Source organism: Homalodisca vitripennis, chromosome 1, assembly GCF_021130785.1.
Source record: "Homalodisca vitripennis isolate AUS2020 chromosome 1, UT_GWSS_2.1, whole genome shotgun sequence".
NCBI lineage: Eukaryota > Metazoa > Arthropoda > Insecta > Hemiptera > Cicadellidae > Homalodisca > Homalodisca vitripennis.
The window spans coordinates 208715002-208735193 of record NC_060207.1 but is presented as its reverse complement, the minus strand read 5'-3'; the positions used below and the strand labels follow the sequence as shown (position 1 = coordinate 208735193).

The following is a 20192-nucleotide window of genomic DNA, read 5'->3' as shown; positions in this document are numbered from 1 at the left end:
GTAGCCTAAGTTAAAATTGTTAAATGTAAACCCCCATCGGTGAGATCTCATTTTAAAGGTCCTTGGAAAAGAATAACGATGCCATAAACCAGAGGTATCTATATCAATCCAATACAAAATTGTGATCTGTTGAAATTTTAGATTGAAAAATATGCTAAATATGAATATTTTTATCAAACAAACTATCTGTGTTACCAAAACAAAAAGTGAATTGTAGGAAATTTAAAATATCTGTTATTTAATTATTTGATACTTTGTTCTTATTTCTTATAAACAATAAACCATAACAAATTTGGTCAAAAAGATTTTTAAATTTAATTCCTTAAACTTATTTGTATTTTGTTTAATTTGTTTCCATTTTATGTTTAAAAATCTGTTATCATATTGTACAAATAGTTTTTAGAAATTATTTTGTTACACCAATTTACAGTATGGGTAATGGAATTTTCCTAACTTTTGTCTCAAAATCCTCACCTAATATGATTTAAACTTCTCTGCTAGCTGGTAAAATAGTTGACTCAACTACTGTAAGGGATTTAATTTTTGACTTTATCAGTCCAGCCACAGGAAGTCAGTCAGAATAGATAGCGTTCGGTGCTTTATTAGGCTCAGTTAATTGTTTTGTAAATGTTGAAGCCTGGGTGTATTGATGTGACAAAAGCCTTTTGAAATAGTCCCAAGGTTTTTCAGTTGTAAATGCATGTTTTGTAAGTCAATGTATTTTGAACTTATATTGGATCATAGCTTTGTTGGACACCTGTTTACCACAAACAAGGCATTGTGGTTTTGTTATATCTCCTCCGTGTATGTGAAACCAAATAATAAACCACTTTTATGATACTAACAGAACAGATTTTTTAAATCCCTAAATTGGCAGTAAATATTTCCCTGGGTGGCAGACCCATGGTTGCCTTTGTGCAGAGGTTCACTTAATTGTTTATAGATTGCACATAATATGCTGAAACCCCAAAATGTTATATATTTTATGTGATCTGTAATTCTATAGCTTATGAATGGAACAACACAAAATTTGTAGAATAAATTTTTTAATAGTTACTGTTCAAACCAAAGAAAAACATCTGTTCTTTTAAATGCCAATATCAGATTACCATTAAAATATTAATTTTTGTCTAATTCATTCAAAGACTCATAACAATTTAAAAAATTTTTGTTTCTATGGAAACACTTTGATTTTGAAACGCTCATATTAATTCTTTACTATGTTGATAATTAATATCAACATTAATTTTGTAATGTTTCAATTATTGAAAAATTACTAAAAATTTAGAAAATATTGTCATGTATATTGCCTTTAAATAACATTTTTATGTCGGAAATTAAGAGAACAAATTAATATGGTTGTTTGAATTGTTATAAATTGCAAAACCTAAAAAAATAGTGTTGGCAACTCATTATGTTTTCAGCTCCAGAAAGTCCTAAAAAAGGATTAAATTCAACTGATGATATAAATTTTCAAAATTACCATATTATAATTTCAAGATTTTTAGAATTTTGTAGCAAATTTTCTGCTAAAAACAAAAAATATATATTTGTTATATTTTTCAACCAAAAATTTACTACAAAATAAAATTTGAAAAAGAGCAGATTTTATTAACACGTTACGAGTATGAAGAAAGTCATAATTGATTTATTTATTCTAAAATCTGCTGGAATCTGTAGATTAGTACATGAATGGTCATCCTAGGGCTAAATTATTTGATGAATTTAATTAATTAATGAAAATATAAACCACAATACTCTAGGCTATCTGGTATAAATAATATCATGATCAATATTATATTTAAAATTAGTATAAATATTTATCTAACAGTATTATTTCACACTTAAAATGATCTATTATAGTAAAAGAAAATTATATATTACTGTTTTATCACAACGTCAACAGGCACACCAAACATTAAACAACTCAGACTAAGTTGGGAGTTTTCGTTTTGGGTTTTGCAATAACCAATAAAATGGTTGCTTTTGAAGCAGCTGTGCCATGATGATTGTTGACTGACAATTATTACAAGATAGTCAAAAGAGAGTACAGATCTTAGGCATTTGTATAGGATAAATTACATTCCCAAAAGGTTTGTTATACCGTATGTTCAAATCAAATAATATTCGTCAGTTTTATGCCTGATGACATTTTTTTTGTGATTTTTCAAATAAAGATTTTTTTAAATCAGGTGGGCACAAGAGTGTCACTAAACTGAGGTACAAAATTGTTTAAATTAAATTGAACACTGATCTAAATTAAGTATCAAACAAAATATTTTAAAACATTTCATTTTCTTAAATTATATTAAGTAAAAATATGCAATTCCCTTAAGTCACAAATCAAATGAATGCAAACATTTATGAAGCTCACCTTCCTGAAGCTTGAACTTGTGTACTTGCTATGAAAATTTCACATCTTTATCTTCAGCCATTTCAATTTGGGCACGATTTTAGAATTCTCTATTTAAAATACATCTTATTTCACTTAGAGTGATACAAAATTGTCTTACTTTTTATGTATTCAAAACTCATGAATTTAACACACACAAGTTTTCCAAATCCAAAATAATTGCATCATCTTGAAGAGTGCAAATTTAATATAAAAAATTATTTTATATATTGTGTTATTATTTTATACTCTTGACCTTAAAGTGCTTATTGGTCAGGTAATTCTAATGTCAGGATGTAAGTATATGATGTATAAACATGCTTAATGCTGCTCAGAAATATATAGGTATGTGTAATGCTGGAAACTAAAACTCATATTTCAGTTCAAAAAATTATTAATGCATATTTTATAATAATATAAAATAATAGTGCACCAAATATTGCTTATGCCACTGATAGATATCTGTCGCATATTGTGGAGTAACATTACCATAACACCAAAGAGTGTCGTCAACTCTGAGCGTGTGTGTTGTGATTTTAATTCTGTAATTATAAAATTTGCTGTAGTCAACAGAAAAAATGTAGTCCAAATTAATTCAGTTGGTCAAAACCTATTAAATGGAGGAAATGTTCACAGATTATCAAGAGGAAGAAGTACAGTAAGCTGCCACTGCAAGGTAATTTCTACCCAATGCCGACGACCATGTACATAGAGGATGACGACACTCGGCTAACTCTTTTGTCGGCGCAACCGTTGGGAGCCGCATCTCTCAGGGAAGGCCAAATAGAGGTTAGTGAGCAAAATTGATAAACAAACTAAATTTTAATTTTATATTTTTTTTGTTTTAATTTCCATTTGATAAAAAAGCCTATTTTGATGGAGATTGTTGTAATTGGATTTATTTTCTAATATAAAGCACACTTTGATTGAAGATTTCAAATTTCTTATTATATACCAGATTAATTTTGTATATTTTAAGGTTCAATTTTATATATAGTTATTAAAATCATAATAGCTAATATTAACCCTTTGAATCCCAGGCGACGAAATATCGTCGCCGAGAAGATATGCGAAGATCCCCGCGGCGACGATGTATCGTCGCCAATGAAGTTGCGAGAATCCCCGGGCGACGTAATATCGTCGCCATGGTATATGCGTTTAATACATATTTATTTGAAATCTTAAAATACTTATTTTATGAGTATTATTACATATTTATATGTATTTTATTAAAATACTAATTTTTTTTATTTATTTATTTATTAATTTATTTATTTAGGTAATATCAGTGATTTTTGTGTTGTACGCCTAGAGGTTTTTACAAGTCCCATACTTTTATATAAAAATTCAAAAAAAGTTTATTTTTAGAGATATCAATATAATTTTTTTTGTACATACACAAAACTAAATTTAGAAAAATAAAATGTGGGTGCCCATGGTAAAAATAGTTCTTATTTTTTAATTAAAAAATCTTAAAATCAATTTTTTTTGCTTAAAAATCTATATACATATATTTTAAAATTATTTTAATGCTGTTAAACATTTTTTATACTTCAGACTAATCTTTTTCTGTGTATACAATTTCATTCTGGACATTTTGGTGTGTAATACAAGACAATAGCATAAAAAATAGCAAAAGTATTATTTTTTTTACAAACAGTATGCAAAACAGCTGTTTCTGCTCCGGGGATTCTCGGTAGTTCTTAGGTCAAATGATTTTGGTACGTTTTTTCCACCATCAATATTTTGGTCTGGGGTTCAAAGGGTTAAAAACCATTAAAAATAAGGTTGTGATACAAATATTGGGCTGTTGTTACCTTTTACCTCGCTTTAAGAGAATTCATAAATAAGGAAATTTTGTGCTGCCATTTTTCTATTTTTTAAGCTTCATTTAAAGCATTTTGTACTATCAACCTTATTTAGTCCGTACAAATACTTTTTTTAATCCATGTATAAACATAAAACTTTAAAAAGTACTTTTTTATAAAATTCTGTCGTACAAAACGTGGTGTGAGGCTATAAAATACAGAAGTTCACAATCTCCTAAATCAATTTAAATTAGTTTTAAGATTGAGAATTTTGTTATTATTTTACACTAAAATTTTTTTTAGATTTTCCATTTGTTTCAAAATTGAAACTACAGTTACATATTTTGAATAAACTACCTAGTGAATTCTTTCTGCTAATAAAGTGAGTTACTTTGATCAGGTACTTCCAACATAGATATACACTTGAACCACATTGTGCGGACTATCTAAGTAATAAGGTTTTGAGATGTAGATGTACAATGAATCACATTGAGCAGGCTACCTAAGTAAAGTAACAAGGTTTGTGAGGTCTAGATGTACTCTTGAATCACATTGGGCAGACTACCTAATTGACAAGGTTTTTGAGATGTAGATTTACACTGAATCACATTGACCAGGCTACCTAAGTAAAGTAACAAGGTTTGTGAGGTCTAGATGTACCCTTGAATCACATTGAGCAGACTACCTAAGTAAAGTAACAAGGTTTGTGAGGTCTAGATGTACCCTTGAATCACATTGAGCAGACTACCTAAGTAAAGTAAAAAGGTTTGTGAGGTCTAGATGTACCCTTGAATCACATTGAGCAGACTACCTAAGTGACAAGGTTTTTGAGATGTAGATGTACAATGAATCACATTGAGCAGGCTACCTAAGTAAAGTAACAAGGTTTGTGAGGTCTAGATGTACCCTTGAATCACATTGAGCAGACTACCTAAGTAAAGTAACAAGGTTTGTGAGGTCTAGATGTACCCTTGAATCACATTGAGCAGACTACCTAAGTAAAGTAACAAGGTTTGTGAGGTCTAGATGTACCCTTGAATCACATTGAGCAGACTACCTAAGTAAAGTAACAAGGTTTGTGAGGTCTAGATGTACCCTTGAATCACATTGAGCAGACTACCTAAGTAAAGTAACAAGGTTTGTGAGGTCTAGATGTACCCTTGAATCACATTGGGCAGACTACCTAAGTGACAAGGTTTTTGAGATGTAGATGTACACTGAATCACATTGAGCAGGCTACCTAAGTAAAGTAACAAGGTTTGTGAGGTCTAGATGTACCCTTGAATCACATTGGGCAGACTACCTAAGTGACAAGGTTTTTGAGATGTAGATGTACAATAAATCACATTGAGCAGACTACCTAAGTAAAGTAACAAGGTTTGTGAGGTCTAGATGTACCCTTGAATCACATTGGGCAGACTACCTAAGTGACAAGGTTTTTGAGATGTAGATTTACACTGAATCACATTGAAGCCAGGCTAACCTAAGTAATAGTAACAAGGTTTGTGAGGTCCTTAGATGTACACCTTGAATACAATTGGGGCAGAATTACCTAAGTGACACGGTTTTTGAGATGTAGATGTAGAATGAATCACATTGAGGAGGATACCTAAGGTAAAGTACACAACGTTTGTGAGGGTCTAGATGTAACCCTTGAATCACCTTGGGCAGAGCTACCTAACGTGACAAGGTTTTTGAGGAATGTAGATGTACGCAATGAATCACATTTGAGCAGACTAACCTAAGTAAAGTAACAAGGTTAGTGAGGGTCTAGTTGTACCCTTGAATCACATTGGGCAGGACTACTACGTGACAGGGTTTTTGAGATTGTAGATGTAACAATGAAATCACATTGAGAGGCTTACCTAAGTAAAAGTAACAAGGTTTGTTGAGGTCTAGAGGCGTTACCCTTTGAATCACATTGGGCAGCACTACCTAAGTGACAAAGGTTTTTGAGATTGTTCTGATGTACAATGAAATCACATTGAGCAGGCTATCCTAAGGTAAAAGTAACAAGTGTTTGTGAGGTCTAGATTGTACCCTTGCATCACATTTGGGGCACAGGGACTTTACCCAATGTGGACCACGGTTTTTGAGATGGTAGATGTACAATTTAATCACATTGAGCAGGACTACCTACGTAAAGTAACATCAAGGATTTGTGAGGGTCTAGATGTATCCCTTGAAATCACATTGGGCCAGACTACCTAAAGTGACAAGGTTTTTGAGATGTAGATGTACCAATGAATCAACATTGAGCAGGCTACCTCAGTTACAGTAACCACAGGGTTTAGGTGCGGTCTAGATGTACCTTGAATCACATTGAGCAGACTACCTATGTAAAGTAACAAGGTTTGTATGAGGTCTAGATGTACCCTTGAATCACATTTGAGCAGAACTACCTAAGTTATAAGTAAATAAAGGGTTTGTGAGGTCTAGATCGTACCCTTGGTAAATCACATTGAGCAGACTACCTACTTGCCACAAGGGTTTTTTGAGATGTAGATGTAACCAATGAATCAACATTGAGCAGGCTAACCTAAGTAACAAGTTAACAAAGGTTTTGTGAGGTCTAGATAGCTGTACCCCCTTGAATCAAATTGAGCAGACTACCTAAGTAAAGTATACACGGCTTTGTGGAGGTTTAGATGTACCCTTGAATCACATTTGGAGCAGGACTACTCTTAAGTAAAAGTTAACAAGGTTTGTGGAGGTCTAGATGCTCACCCGTTGAATCAACATTGAGTAGACTACCTAAGTAAAAAGGGTTAACCATGTTTGTGAGGGGTCTCCGATGTACCCTTGAAATCACAATTGAGCAGGACTACCTATGGTAAAGTAACCAAGGTTTTGTGGAGGTTCTAGATGTACCCTTGAATCATCATTGGGCACCAGACTACCTAAGTGACTACGGGTTGTTGGAGCTGGTAGCTTGTACAACTGGATATCACATTGAGCAGGCTACCTAAGTAAAGTAACAAGGTTTGTGAGGTCTAGGATGTACCCTTGAATCCAATTGGGCAGATAACTTACGAGTGACAAGGTTTTTGAGATGTAGATGTACAATAACTTCACATTGAAGCAGACTCCCTAAGTAAAGAGTAAACCAAGGTTTTGATGAGGTCTAGATGTTACCCTTGAATCACATTGGGCAGACTACCTTAAGTGACAAGGTTTTTCGTGAGATGGAGATGTACAATGAATCACATTGAGGCAGGCTACCTAAGTTAAAAGTAACAAGGTTTGTGAGGTTAGATGTTACCCTTGAATCACATTGGGGCAGGACTACCTAAGTGACAGGTTTTTGGATGATGTAGTTGTACAATGAATTCACATTGAGGAGGCTACCTACCGTAAAGTAACAAGGTTTGTGAGGTCCTAGATGTACCATGAATCACATTGGCGAGACTACCTAAGTGACCAAGGTTTTTGAGCTGTAGGATGTATCAATGAATTACATTGATGAGCAGACTACCTTAAGTAAAAGTAACAAGGGTTTCTGTGAGGTCTAGATGTTAACCCTTGTAGTCACATTGGGCAGACTACCTAAGTGACAAGGTTTTTGAGATGTAGCTGCTACAAATGGAATCACATTGAGGCAGGTTCTACCTAAGTTAAAGGTAAAACCAAGGTTTGTGAGGTCTAGATGTACCCTTGAATCAACATTGGGCAGGAACTACCTACGTTGACAAGGTTTTTTGAGATGTAGCTGTACACTGAATCACATTGAGCAGGCTACCTAAGTAAAGTATACAAGGTTGTGTGAGGTCTAGACATGTACCCTTGAATCCCATTGGGCAGAGCTACCAAGTGACTAGGTTTGTGAGATGAAGCTGTACAATGAATCACATTGCGCAGACTACCTAAGTAACGTAACAGAAGAGTTTGTGAGGTCTAGATGTACCCTTAGAATCACATTGGGCCAGGACTACCTAAGTGCCAAGGTTTTTGAGATGTAGATGTACAATCGAATCACATTGCGCAGGCGTACCTCAAGTTAAGTAACAAGGTTAGTGAGGTCTAGATGTACCCTTGAATCTACATTTGGGCAGACTACTCTAAGTGACCAAGGTTTTTTGAGATGTCGATGTACCGTTGCATCACATTGAGGAGGCTACCTAAGTAACGTAACAAGGTTTTGTGAGGCTTCTAGATGTACCTTGATAATCACATTCGGGCCAGAACTACCTAAGAGGACAGGTTTTTTGAGATGTAGATGTACAATGAATCACATTGAGCAGACTTACCTAAGTTCAAAGTAAACAAGGTTTGTGAGGTTCTAGATGTACCCTTGAATTCCCACATTGGGCAGACTACCTACGTGACAAGGTTTTTGCAGATGTAGATGTTCAATGAATCACATTGAGCAGGCTTACCTAAGGTAAAGTAACAAGGTTTTTTGTGCGGTCTAGATGTACCTAGAGATCACATTGGGCAGCCTACCTAAGTGAAACGGTTTTTGAGATGTAGATGTACAATGCATCAACATTGAGCAGGCTACTAAGTTAAAGTAACAAGGTTTGTGGAGGTCTAGATGTACCCTTGAATCACATTGGAGCAAGGGACTACCTAAGTGACAAGGTTTTTGAGATGTAAATGTACAATGGAAAATCACATTGAGCCGGCTAACCTAAGTAAAGTAAACAAGGTTTGTGAGGTTCTAGAGGTTACCCTTGAATCCACATTGGGCACGACTACCTAAGTGCCAAGGTTTTTGATATGTCGATGTACAAATGAATCACATTGAGCAGACTACCTAATAAGTAATAGTAAACAAGGGTTTTGTCGAGGTCTAGATTGTACCTTGAATCACATTGGGCAGACTACCTAAGTGACAAGGTTTTTGAGATGTAGATTTATACTGAATCACATTGAGGAGGCTACCTAAGTAACAAGATTTTTGAAGTCTGATTGGGTTGCAGGTGATGCAGGATCGTAGACTACTTCAGGACGACAACCGAGGACTGGACCAGGGTGTGATGGACAACCGACCCACCCTCTGCCTGTTCCGTCTGCTAGTGGAGGAACCCAAGCAGGTAACTGAGATGAATGAAGTAGAATTTGCCTTGCTAAACCTTCGATTTTTGTGTTATGTTTTAATGATTGGGGGTTCAAAGTTAGAACACACACGATATATTGCAGACAATATACTAAATTAGTGGTTTTTCCATTGCAATTCATTTAGATTTAAAATACTCTTTTAAACTGTTTAAACCTAAAACAAGTTTTAAAATACACCTCATATAAATATTAATTGAGCTAAAAATAAAAATGTTCTATGTTCTTATCAACAAATTGAAAAATACAAAAGCATCACAGTTAAAACACTTGATTATTGTTTGTAGAAATTTCATGTTTCAACCAAATTACGGGTTTGAAGCTATCTAAAATTTGAAATCAATTCAATATAAATAGCAATATATTATTTGATTCAATTGATTAATTAGTATTGAATTATTTGTGTGAAACCAGATTGATTTAGATTCAAAATTAGTACCAGATATGAAATCAAATAAAAAATAAGAAATTACACCATAGTGATTATGTAGATATTGAAGAGAGATCACGTTCAAGACTAGTTTTCTGGCTACCTTATCAGATGTTTACCATTTGCCACCATGTAATTAAAATTTTTAATTAAAAGTTTCTTAAAACACGACGCCGCAACTAACTAACTCCTCCCACCTCAAAAACGGGTCTGGTGACTTCAGCGTACTTATCTTTTGAACTCGCTTCCTATAAGATCATTAATTTGTTTTCAACGCACTCAGTTAATCCTAGTGGCTGGGGTAGTCAGACTTCTACTGTATTTACAAAGTGCTTAAAGATTATAATGTGGTTCCCTCCGTTTGGCAATTACAGAGTTTTAATTTTAACAAGAATTAGGAGTATTCAGTCCAAGTTGAATTTTATATTTCTGAATCCAAATAATATCATAACACACTTTTGATATAAAATTTCAATTATGCAAGTAAAACTTGTTTGGCTAAAAATTATTACTTGAAATTTTAAATGTTTTATCATATATATGTTCAAATATTTTATATTTTATAAAAGATGTTTTAATTTTGTAGTTAGTCCATCATGATAAGTTATTTTAAAAACAAATTAAGTGTTAGTAACTTTATTTTAATTGAGTATATTTAGATTTTATACAAGTTGAGCATAAAACCAAACAAAATAAATCCACTACATTATATGTGATAAACCTAATTGAAACCGTCTTTTGAGCATACAGATTTACCATCAGGTAATGAGAAGAGTAAAGAGGAGTGATGTTTTTGTATCAGTTTAATACGCTGTAACAACCCAAGGTTGTGAAGGAAACAGGATTTTTCCAAACATTTTCCATCGTTCAGTGAAACAAGAAATCAGTAACACTACGTTTTGAGATCTGCCATCTGATCTCTTCTTCAGGTAAAGAACTAACCAATTGCAGATGTCAAAACGCAGTGTTACTGATTTCTTGTTTCACTGAACGATCGCAAATGCCCGGAATAATCCTGTTTCCTTCACAATCCTTCCATCGTCAAAAATAACCTTCAAACAAAGAACCCAAGGTTAAATTACAACCAGATGAAAAGATGTTTTAAAATACAATAGTGATCGTGTTTGAAAAATCATGTCATAGTATGACGTTGTGCAGGATGACTGTGGACCCCAGGAGCCGAGCCACACAGCGGCAAGCTACGCTGCGGTGCAGAGTCTGAACAGTCCCCTCCACCGGCTACTGGCCCCTGACCCGGACAAGGTGGCAGGGCTGGAGCCGACGTTCCGGAGTGGAACAGCAACGGGGGCCAGCACACATCTGGTGTCTCTTTCTGTAGTCAACTCCGTGAGAGAACCGAGCTCCGTGGGCCTGATCATACATCGGACCCGATTCGACCAGTGCTTCTCGCCACCGCTTAATCAAGAGGATTCTGGGAGAGTAAGTTTGGGCGACTTTTGGTGTTCGTCTGCAGATAGTACAATCTGATATTATTTGTTTTCTTGTTGCAGGATTAAAAAATATATTTAAACTCATTAAATATATGAGAATGGTTATTAGTGGAGTGTTTTATGGGATCACATAAATGAGTAGATGGATCACAAAGTTTGAGTGCCAAAACCATGTTTAGACAGTGATCTCTAGAAATTGTATGTTCTAGTGTGCACACTAAGTGAAAAGAACTTTTTGTCCACGTGCATGTTAATGACAATTATTAATGAAACCACTTTAAGTAACCTTGTGTGTTAATATCTTGATTTTTTGGTTTCAGCTTGAATGGTTTCAAGAAAAGTCTTAATAACTTTTTACATAACGTGTAATCCTCTTGGTATTTTGTAGCGTATAATGTTTTTAAATTGTTTTCAATTAGTGCTATTATTGTTAGCCCTATATTAAATATTTATTCCATGTTAAGTTTGTTGCATATCATAATATTCCATTTGATATCTTTTTTTATTTTCGTATATACCAACTTGGATATATTTTGATTTGTTATTGATTTTTGTATGCTAGTTCTGTTGTTACCACAAAATATCTACTCAGCTGTTTGTAGTCAGTCTTCATTACATTATATTATTTTAGTTTAACTCCCAATTTACCTTCCGCTTAGTGCAGCGGCTAAAATCTGTTTTGGGATTGTAGCTAAAACATCGGAAGTGCACTCAATTATGTACCTGACGAGACAATTAGAACACCTCTTTACCTAGATTACACTTGATTTTGTAGTTTATGTGTCTCTGATGTTGAAACGATGCAATAAGTTTGTATTGAGCTTCTTCGTTGCCGACTTTTTTAAAATCTCTTAAGACAGATATGATTCTAGATTCCAGGAATCAAGTCTGAAACAGCGTCAGATTTAAGAGGCTGCAATAAGCGGGAGGTGAACTGGAACTAAATTTAACATTCATTGAATCAACCCTTCCCACCATAGCTATGTTGTGTACAATACTTGTTTCTCCTTTCTGCTTAGATATCGTGTCTAAAACATCATACTGCCCTCGATTGTGCGCTTGATGAGACAATGAGAACAACTCTTCTTACACTTGTTTTGTTATAAATTAAATTTTAAATTGGCATTTAAAATAAATAAAGAGGTAAATGTAGCATTGTGTGTTCCAGGTGAACGTCAGCTCTCTGCTCTCAATAACCTCGGACATGACTCCCACGTCACTATCTTTCTTGTACAAAGGAACACCAGTGAGCAGCTCTCAGGCTCAAGATCTTTGTCCGTTCTCAATTCTAGCATTTTTAATTCCAAAGCAGTCGGCGTAGTCATAAGGGGTATTAGTGAATATTTGTAATATAAGGATGTTATAAGTACGATATAAGGATGTAATATAATTTTAACATGTTCACTGTGTTACAAATATCCGGTTACTTCATGCTGTTGTAAATTATTATAGTACAGACCAAAAGCGATGGCCTTTGCTCTTTTGCATTTTTTATTTTATTTTCGTAATATAGTTAATTAAGTAAAAATCGTATTTTCAGACATTTTAAAGTTTACCACTTTGAAAACCAATTTTACACCAAAATCTGCTTTAGAAAATTAATAACAAATTACTTTTAACACACTAAGTTATTCATTTTTATGAATATGGAACAAATAATCTTTAAATAGTTCGACAGTACTGGTCATTTACTATTGACCACTGATCAGTGGTTGGTTATTGTTTTCTGATATATTATGACCTTTATTCTTTAGTTGATCATAATTAATGTTTTTTTTTATCAAGTGCATGTGTTAGTGTATGTGGAGTTGATACACAGCATGTTTGTTGTGATAATTCCAGACTTATGCGTGTCATGCTTTTGTATGATTTGTTTATTTTAACCTAGATTGTAGTCATGTGTTAGATTAGGTATCCACCTGAGAAAGAGATTAGATTACAGATCTCAAAACATAGTGTTACTAATTTTTTGTATCACTGAATATTGGAAAATGTCCAAAAAACGTTTGTCAATAACCAACTATAACTCTGCAGGTAAGATTGGTCAAATAGTGTCCATTGATTATTATATCAACTCGCGAAATCAGAAAGAATTTTAATAGTAACATTTCTTGTAAAATAACCTTTACCTGTAACTGAGAAATGATACATGGAAAATTAATTGCACCAATGTTTAAAAATGCAGTAACTGGTGTTGCTCTAAGTAAAGTTATAAACAATACAATAACACAGTGAACATGTCAGTGATAGTTTTAATGATTGTAAATTGTTTTCAACTCATAGATAATTGCTTTTTTCCAGTTTGTAAAACTTTGATAGTGTACAGTTAAATTTAAAATCAATGTTGTAGTGAGTTTACACAAATGATAATGTGTACACAAATGACTTTTGCAGTTTCGTTTTTTTTTAATTTCTTCTATACGTTGTTTATAAATAATGACAAACAATACATGACGTCAAAAAAAAAAAATGCTATTAGTTTAGTAGTAGGTTACAATTCGTGAATTCGAGAGTGGAAGGGCAAAGTAGAATTTATTTAGAGTAAAATAAATGACTGTTGAGGCAATCTCAATTGAAGAAAATGAACATGAGGTTATTTCAGTAAATGTTTTAAATTTGTATCCATTTTACAAAATCACATTAGTCAGGACGTAGAAAAGGTAAAGGAAATTGTTGAATTGACTTTGATGGTTTTGGTACCATTAGTTTAACTCCCCAGTGCATACGTAACGTGGAAGTACGTAATAATTTATCCCAAATTAAAGTATTAAGAAATTGGAGTCTATAAATGAGATTTTCTATCTCTTATTTAGCCTACATGATGAGGAGTACAAATGTAAAATATCTGATTTTTCAATGACAATATTTTATGTTTTAATAGTTACTTTATTTTGGATGAGTGTTTAAAATTTTATGGTATTGATAGTAAGTTAAATGCATATAGGAAATAAAATAAAGAAATAAAGAAGGATAAGCACTTCTCCAAGTAATTTCAATGTTAATTTCATGGACTAGCTGTCACAACACAAGCACAGTTAAAAGTAAAGAGGAACAATTTTTGTAATCATAGTTGTGATTTGTTTTCGGGAAGGAGCTGTTCTACAATAAAATCTATTATAGTGTCAATTTTCATATATATATGACCAATGACCTCTAGATATACCAAAATCTATTACAAAACTATATATGACAATATATATATATATATATATATATATATATATATGACTTTCTACGTATCATTTTGTATGTAATATTAATGAATACTCAGGAAATAAATATCTTTATGCGACTGTTTACTACTTAAAATAATGAATATAATGAACCAAACCAATGGTTGAAATAAACTTAACATGAATGTATAATTTATGAAATGTTAAAATCAAAAATAAATAATGTCACATTACAGATCAGAAAAGTTAGTGTGACTGGAACAAATTTCCAAAGGCATAAGATACCAGTTGATATATTCTGTTCCACCTACTTTCTTCCACAGCACATAAAAGGCAAGCATTTCTGAGATAAATGGTGGTCCTTGGAAGATATTTCCAAATCATTGAATGTAAATTTAAGGGAATAGGTCGGAACACTGAATTCAAAATGAAAAGTCCTCAGTGGGGCAAAATTAACATCTGTGCAAAATTTCATGGCATTTTGATTTTAAGTTCCTAAATGTTTAGTAGTTGAAATTGAAAATTAAAGCCAGTGAAATCTTGTCTTCTTATCGAAGATAAAACAGAAATAAAGTATGTGCACCAATTTTTAAGAAACATTTTTTTTTAATGCAGTCTGTTGCGTAGTCACACATATACTGTACAGGGTGTTTCATATGAGGTTGATAGTAATTTGGAATTGATAGCAGACTCAAACAAAGTTAAAAAGTTCCTATGTACATATGTCTTACTCCATAAACAAAAAATATGTTTCTGTTGTAACTTTGCTTGCTATTTTTTCTATCAAATCCTTTGTAAACATAATGTGAACCCTTTTACGTATTCCAAAATGATAACGGTTTTAAGATTTTATTGTCGAATTTCATGAGAATTACTTAACAGCAAAAGATGACAATAAGAAAAATTTATATTTAAGAAAGACAAAACTTGTTATACCTTTTTTGTTAGTGCCAATCGGAAAAATAACTGAGAATGTGGATATTTACTTATAATAGACATCTTTGAGGATGTATGAATTTAACAAATTAGATGTTTTTGCCACTGGTAGAGTGAGGAATTTATCTAGAGGAAGAGTCGGTACAGTACAAGGTTGAATTAATGATCAAAAGTTCGTCAGTCACAGATAGGATTTGAACATGTACCATCTCTAACTCAGATCCAAAGTTCGACCCTTTAGACCAGCGATTCTCAGGCTGGGGGTACACCCCCTGGGGAGACATAGAAGTTTTTCAAGAGAAATAGGAAAGTATTCCCCTAAACACATGGCTTGCAAGCGATTCCCTTAATGCTTACGTGTAACTTTAATTATGTGTTTATTACGTAATTCTTAATAAACACCATGCTTAACATGTGCATGGTTTGTTAGTAGTGAACTAAAATTTTCTGGACCAGTAAACATAAAAAGTGGGACAGACAATTTGTATGTTGTTATAGTAGGCCTAAAAATGGCCAAATCACTTCAAAATAAAAGACTGTATAGTAATGTTTATATTAAATATGAATTCATTTTTATTGACAAAACTGTTTTTAATTACCTCAGTGCGTTATTTACAATTTTGTTTCGAGTAATTATGCCATGCGACCTAGACATACCCTATTGTACTGGAAGTTTTCGAATGTGAAACGAGAAAGGAATTGAATCTACCACTTCAATGAATCAACAAATTTATTTAAAGACATTGTTTCTTGGCATTTCGTATACTGAACACTATTTTCCAGATGTTACGACAAAGAGTTGATAAGATATCCTTTTAAAATCAATTTGGATGTACTTCCTAACCGCATTCCAGAACAGGCAATCGTTAAAAAATGTGATTCTCAAGCATTGACAGAACTTCAAAACATGAGTGTTAAAGACATTTAGTTTTGACTTTCTCTGAATCGTTGATGTAGTGTTCCTGTTTACCCACAAGCTGCAAAGTTGTTAGTGCAATTTTTATCCACAGGCCTCTGTGAGTCTGGATTTTTTAAATTGGCTTATCCAAATTTCGAGAAAGACTAGACTTTAAAAGGTACCTGTGATATGCTTTGTCACAGTTACAATCAAATATTTAAGAAATTAAAAGAAAAACAGTGTCAATCTTCTTACCAAGTTACAAAGTGAGTGAAATAAAGCATAATTAACCTCCTTTTGTAGATTCCATAAAAATATTGTTTAGTTCTGTGTTTTATTAAACTAGCTGTAGTAAGTGTAGGCAAAGACTGTATGTTCAGAAATGTATTTGAGGTGATACTAAATGTTTTGTAAAAATGTATCAAATATTTAATTTTAAAAGTCTAAGCTATACCCTAACCTAAAAATTGAAATTTTACTTCTAGTGTTGATCACACAAGGTGATGATGATTGAGAAGAGGCGTGACCAAATGTCAGTGTATTAAAGGAAGCACAAACTCTAAATGGTTGAGAAGCCCTACTTTAGACCAACAGTATTCTCTCATTCTGTTTGATAAAAATCCTTGTAGAGGTTGGTGGTGATCCGCCAATACAGACAAAAGATAGGTGCAAAGATACTGGTCTGGTCTTTGAAGTATTCTTTGTACCAATTAAAATACATTATTTATTTGTTCATAAAAAGCTCATAAAGACACATTGTCATCAAATGCAAAATTTCAAATTATTAGCTCACTTTATTCTCTAGATTCTTCAGACAGGCATGTAAATAGGTCAGGAGAAAAGAAAATTTTCCAGTCCCGAGGCAGACAAGAGTAATTTTACAAGAGTACTGAGTAGGCTTTAATGACAGCCAAATGTCATAAAATGACATGCGCCATCATCAAACTCATTGTTGCATATACAGAAATGAAACTTCATGCAAAATTTCAAGGCTGTTAGTTTGTTCTCGAGATATTGTGCAGACGGACAGATAGACGAAGATTGCATTTTACTCTAGTGATATGCTATGCTACTACTCAGCCTACAATAACACTAGTCATTCAAGAAAATTAAATTAAATAGAATGATATCCTTAAAGAAGATTTATAAAATCAATTTGACAGAAAGAGCTTAAAATTATTTCAACATACCGTCTTGTAATTAAAATGAACTATTTTTAAAGTAAAATCAATTCTGTAGGATAATTCCAGTAATTTTTAGATAAATTAAATAAAGAATAGATGAGAGTGGATATACAATGTAAAACCTTCAAATGTCAATTAGTTTTTAAATAAAACCTTAAATTGATGAAACAGTGAGTTAATTAGAGTGATTTTGTGGGTCTGTGGTTGTTTGAAGTTTACATAGTAGATAACAGCTATTACAATTACCGTAATTGCTTTGTTTGTTTGTTCCGGTAAATTAATGCTAGTTGACATCTGTATCATTTGCTCTAATGTAGAATCCTTTTGATATTAAGTAATTTAAGGAATATTTTCATACGGCTTTTATTTAAAAGTTATTCCACGGAATCGTGTACACAGGACTTTGGGAGGGGGGAGGGAATTTTATCTTTAAAATCAAATGGAATGTTGAGAGAGTGGGAATTAAGGAATAGGGCAAATATCTTACATACTAAATTTGGTGGGAGAGGAATGTATTTCGATATCCCACTGATTCTCTATATTTGTTTTTAGATTTAAGCCATTTTAAAATTCTAGAACATATTTAATTTAATAATCAAATTAGTTAATTACATTTTTGTACAAATTTATAGGAGAGATTAAAGGTTGAATAAGTATCTAGATACAATAATAACAATTTGTAATAATAATTTATTTGACCACTACTCTATTTGTTTGTTGCAGAAGTGACATTTTATTTGTGTTGTTACACACAGTGGTCTGGAACAAAGATAAGAATTTAATTATCAATGTCATATTAAAATTTTAAATATGAATTTATTAAAACATGAACAAACATTTTAGACACACAAATTGTTATGACATTTTATAATTAGTTTAATTAGTTAGTATACATCTATATTGTTATATTGTATTTCTTTAAGTGTACAGTTTTAAATTTACTTAATCCTTGTTGTATATGTTACAATAGTTTGTTTACAGTGAAACCTTCATAATCTGAAATAATTAGTACTGGGTTTGTTCAAACTGTTAATCACAGTGTTTTTTTTTTATTTTTGTTTTTTGGTCAGAAGTACAAAACAGTAACGAAGATAAACAAACAAGGTAGCCTTCCAACCTGGAAAACTCAAATTTTTGTGTATTGGATAAATTTGACATTAAACTAGTAATTCCTTGGTATTAGAGTATAATAATATAACTATTTACATGTAAAATTTTCTTTTTATTTTACACTATCTGATTTTAATGGTTTCAAAATTAATGACCATTTAGATTATGAAGTTTTCAAGGTTCTTTTGTAATTTTTTTCATATTCATTTATCCTTCTGTGATTGATTAAGAATCGGTTGTTATTAACATTTCTGTTAGAGTTGATTTTTGTAAAGTTTTATTTTACTTTTTGTATTTATTTTATATATAATTTTTTTGTTTATTCAGCTGTAATAAATATTGGCCACTTCATTTATATAGTCATTTCAAATCTGTAGTACTCTGGAGTGTTTAGTAAAATTGTTTTCAATATTTACATTTCAATAGTTTTGTTCATAGTAGTTGTAGTTTTATATCCAAACTGTAACAAGTGTAACATTTTGATCCCTAAAGCTTTAACTACTAATTGGTTGGAGTTATTTATTACTTTAGATAATTTCCCCAACAGTTGAAATATGGGATGCTCAGTTTGAATCATTGGTGGCTACAAGATAATAATAATAATCAGTGCATGACCTTTTTACTGTCTTTATAAATATTAATTAAACACGTGCCATTTGGGGCAAAAAATGTACAAGTATCTATCGTTGTTTTGTCTTTTCTCTGAAGCAGAGCCACGAGAAGTTGGGATTTGGGTGTGGTGTAATGTTGTCTATATTGAAGTTGCGATATTGATGTGACAAAATATTGTCTGCTGTGCAGATGTAAGTTATAATTGTGATACTGATATGGACTTGGTTATTATTACAATATAAATAAATAATGACTTTTCTATTTTATTCCCCCCCTATTTTTTTTTCCTTCAAACATTATTATGAGTGGCTGTGATCATTCAGTGCAAGATGGTCCCAGCTTAAATCCCGTGGGAACTTCTGGAGTAAGTTTTTAAGTTAACATGAAACTAAATTTCACTTGGCTGATGTGTTAAAAATATACACTGTGCTGTGGTATAATAAGAACATTAAAAGTTGTTTATTACAAGCAGAAAATTTTTACGGTAAGTAGATTTACAAAAGGTATAATTATAAATATTCTACCTATTTTTCCTAAATTAAAATAATATGCAACTACGAGAGCTATTACAAATACCTAATACTTTCGGTAAGCCAGGAGAAGAAACTTGTAATATTCCAGAATTTTTGCTCTTGATTATACAGCACATTTTTAGCAAGACACTGCAAGTGCCTGCAATACACAGGATACCACAGGCAGTGCATCTGTGCTTGATGGGACCAAATGGGTCTCTTCTCGTGGCTCACCTATAAGTAGTATTTTAACAATCAAATTTGGCACCATTCCAAAAGTCTGTAATAGAGTTTTAATTCTTATAGTTGACAACACCTGGACTGATTCTATTGTAGGTATACTTACATTTATTCTTAGTTATTTTCTAAACATTTAGTCACATAATAAAATGTGAACGTGGTTACTAAGTTAATAATGAATTTAGACTTTGCATTATTATTATTATGATTGTGAGTGAGAAAAGGCCTAAAACAACAAAATTGGTTATAAAAGCTGAAAGTGATATTTTTATTAAATTAATGACATTATGTGTGTGAAAAATAAGCATTTATTGCACTTTCAGCTTTAATTAAAAAAACCATGTTTGCTACACAAGTACATTTTTTAATTACTCCAGTAATTTTCATT

General features: G+C 32.3%; 1 protein-coding gene across 2 annotated transcripts in view; it reads left to right on the top strand.

The window, feature by feature from the left end:
• LOC124353043 (alpha-mannosidase 2) overlaps positions 1 to 19318 on the top strand; it is a 76087-nt gene extending 56769 nt beyond the window's left edge. For both annotated transcript variants that reach the window (XM_046802843.1, XM_046802844.1), the window contains 4 exons: positions 3029 to 3181; positions 9123 to 9236; positions 10847 to 11128; positions 12308 to 19318. In XM_046802843.1, coding sequence (XP_046658799.1) covers positions 3029 to 3181; positions 9123 to 9236; positions 10847 to 11128; positions 12308 to 12460 — 702 coding nt within the window. In that variant the 3' untranslated portion in view covers positions 12461 to 19318. The remainder of the gene's footprint in view (positions 1 to 3028; positions 3182 to 9122; positions 9237 to 10846; positions 11129 to 12307) is intronic.
• The last annotated feature ends 874 nt before the right edge of the window (positions 19319 to 20192 follow it).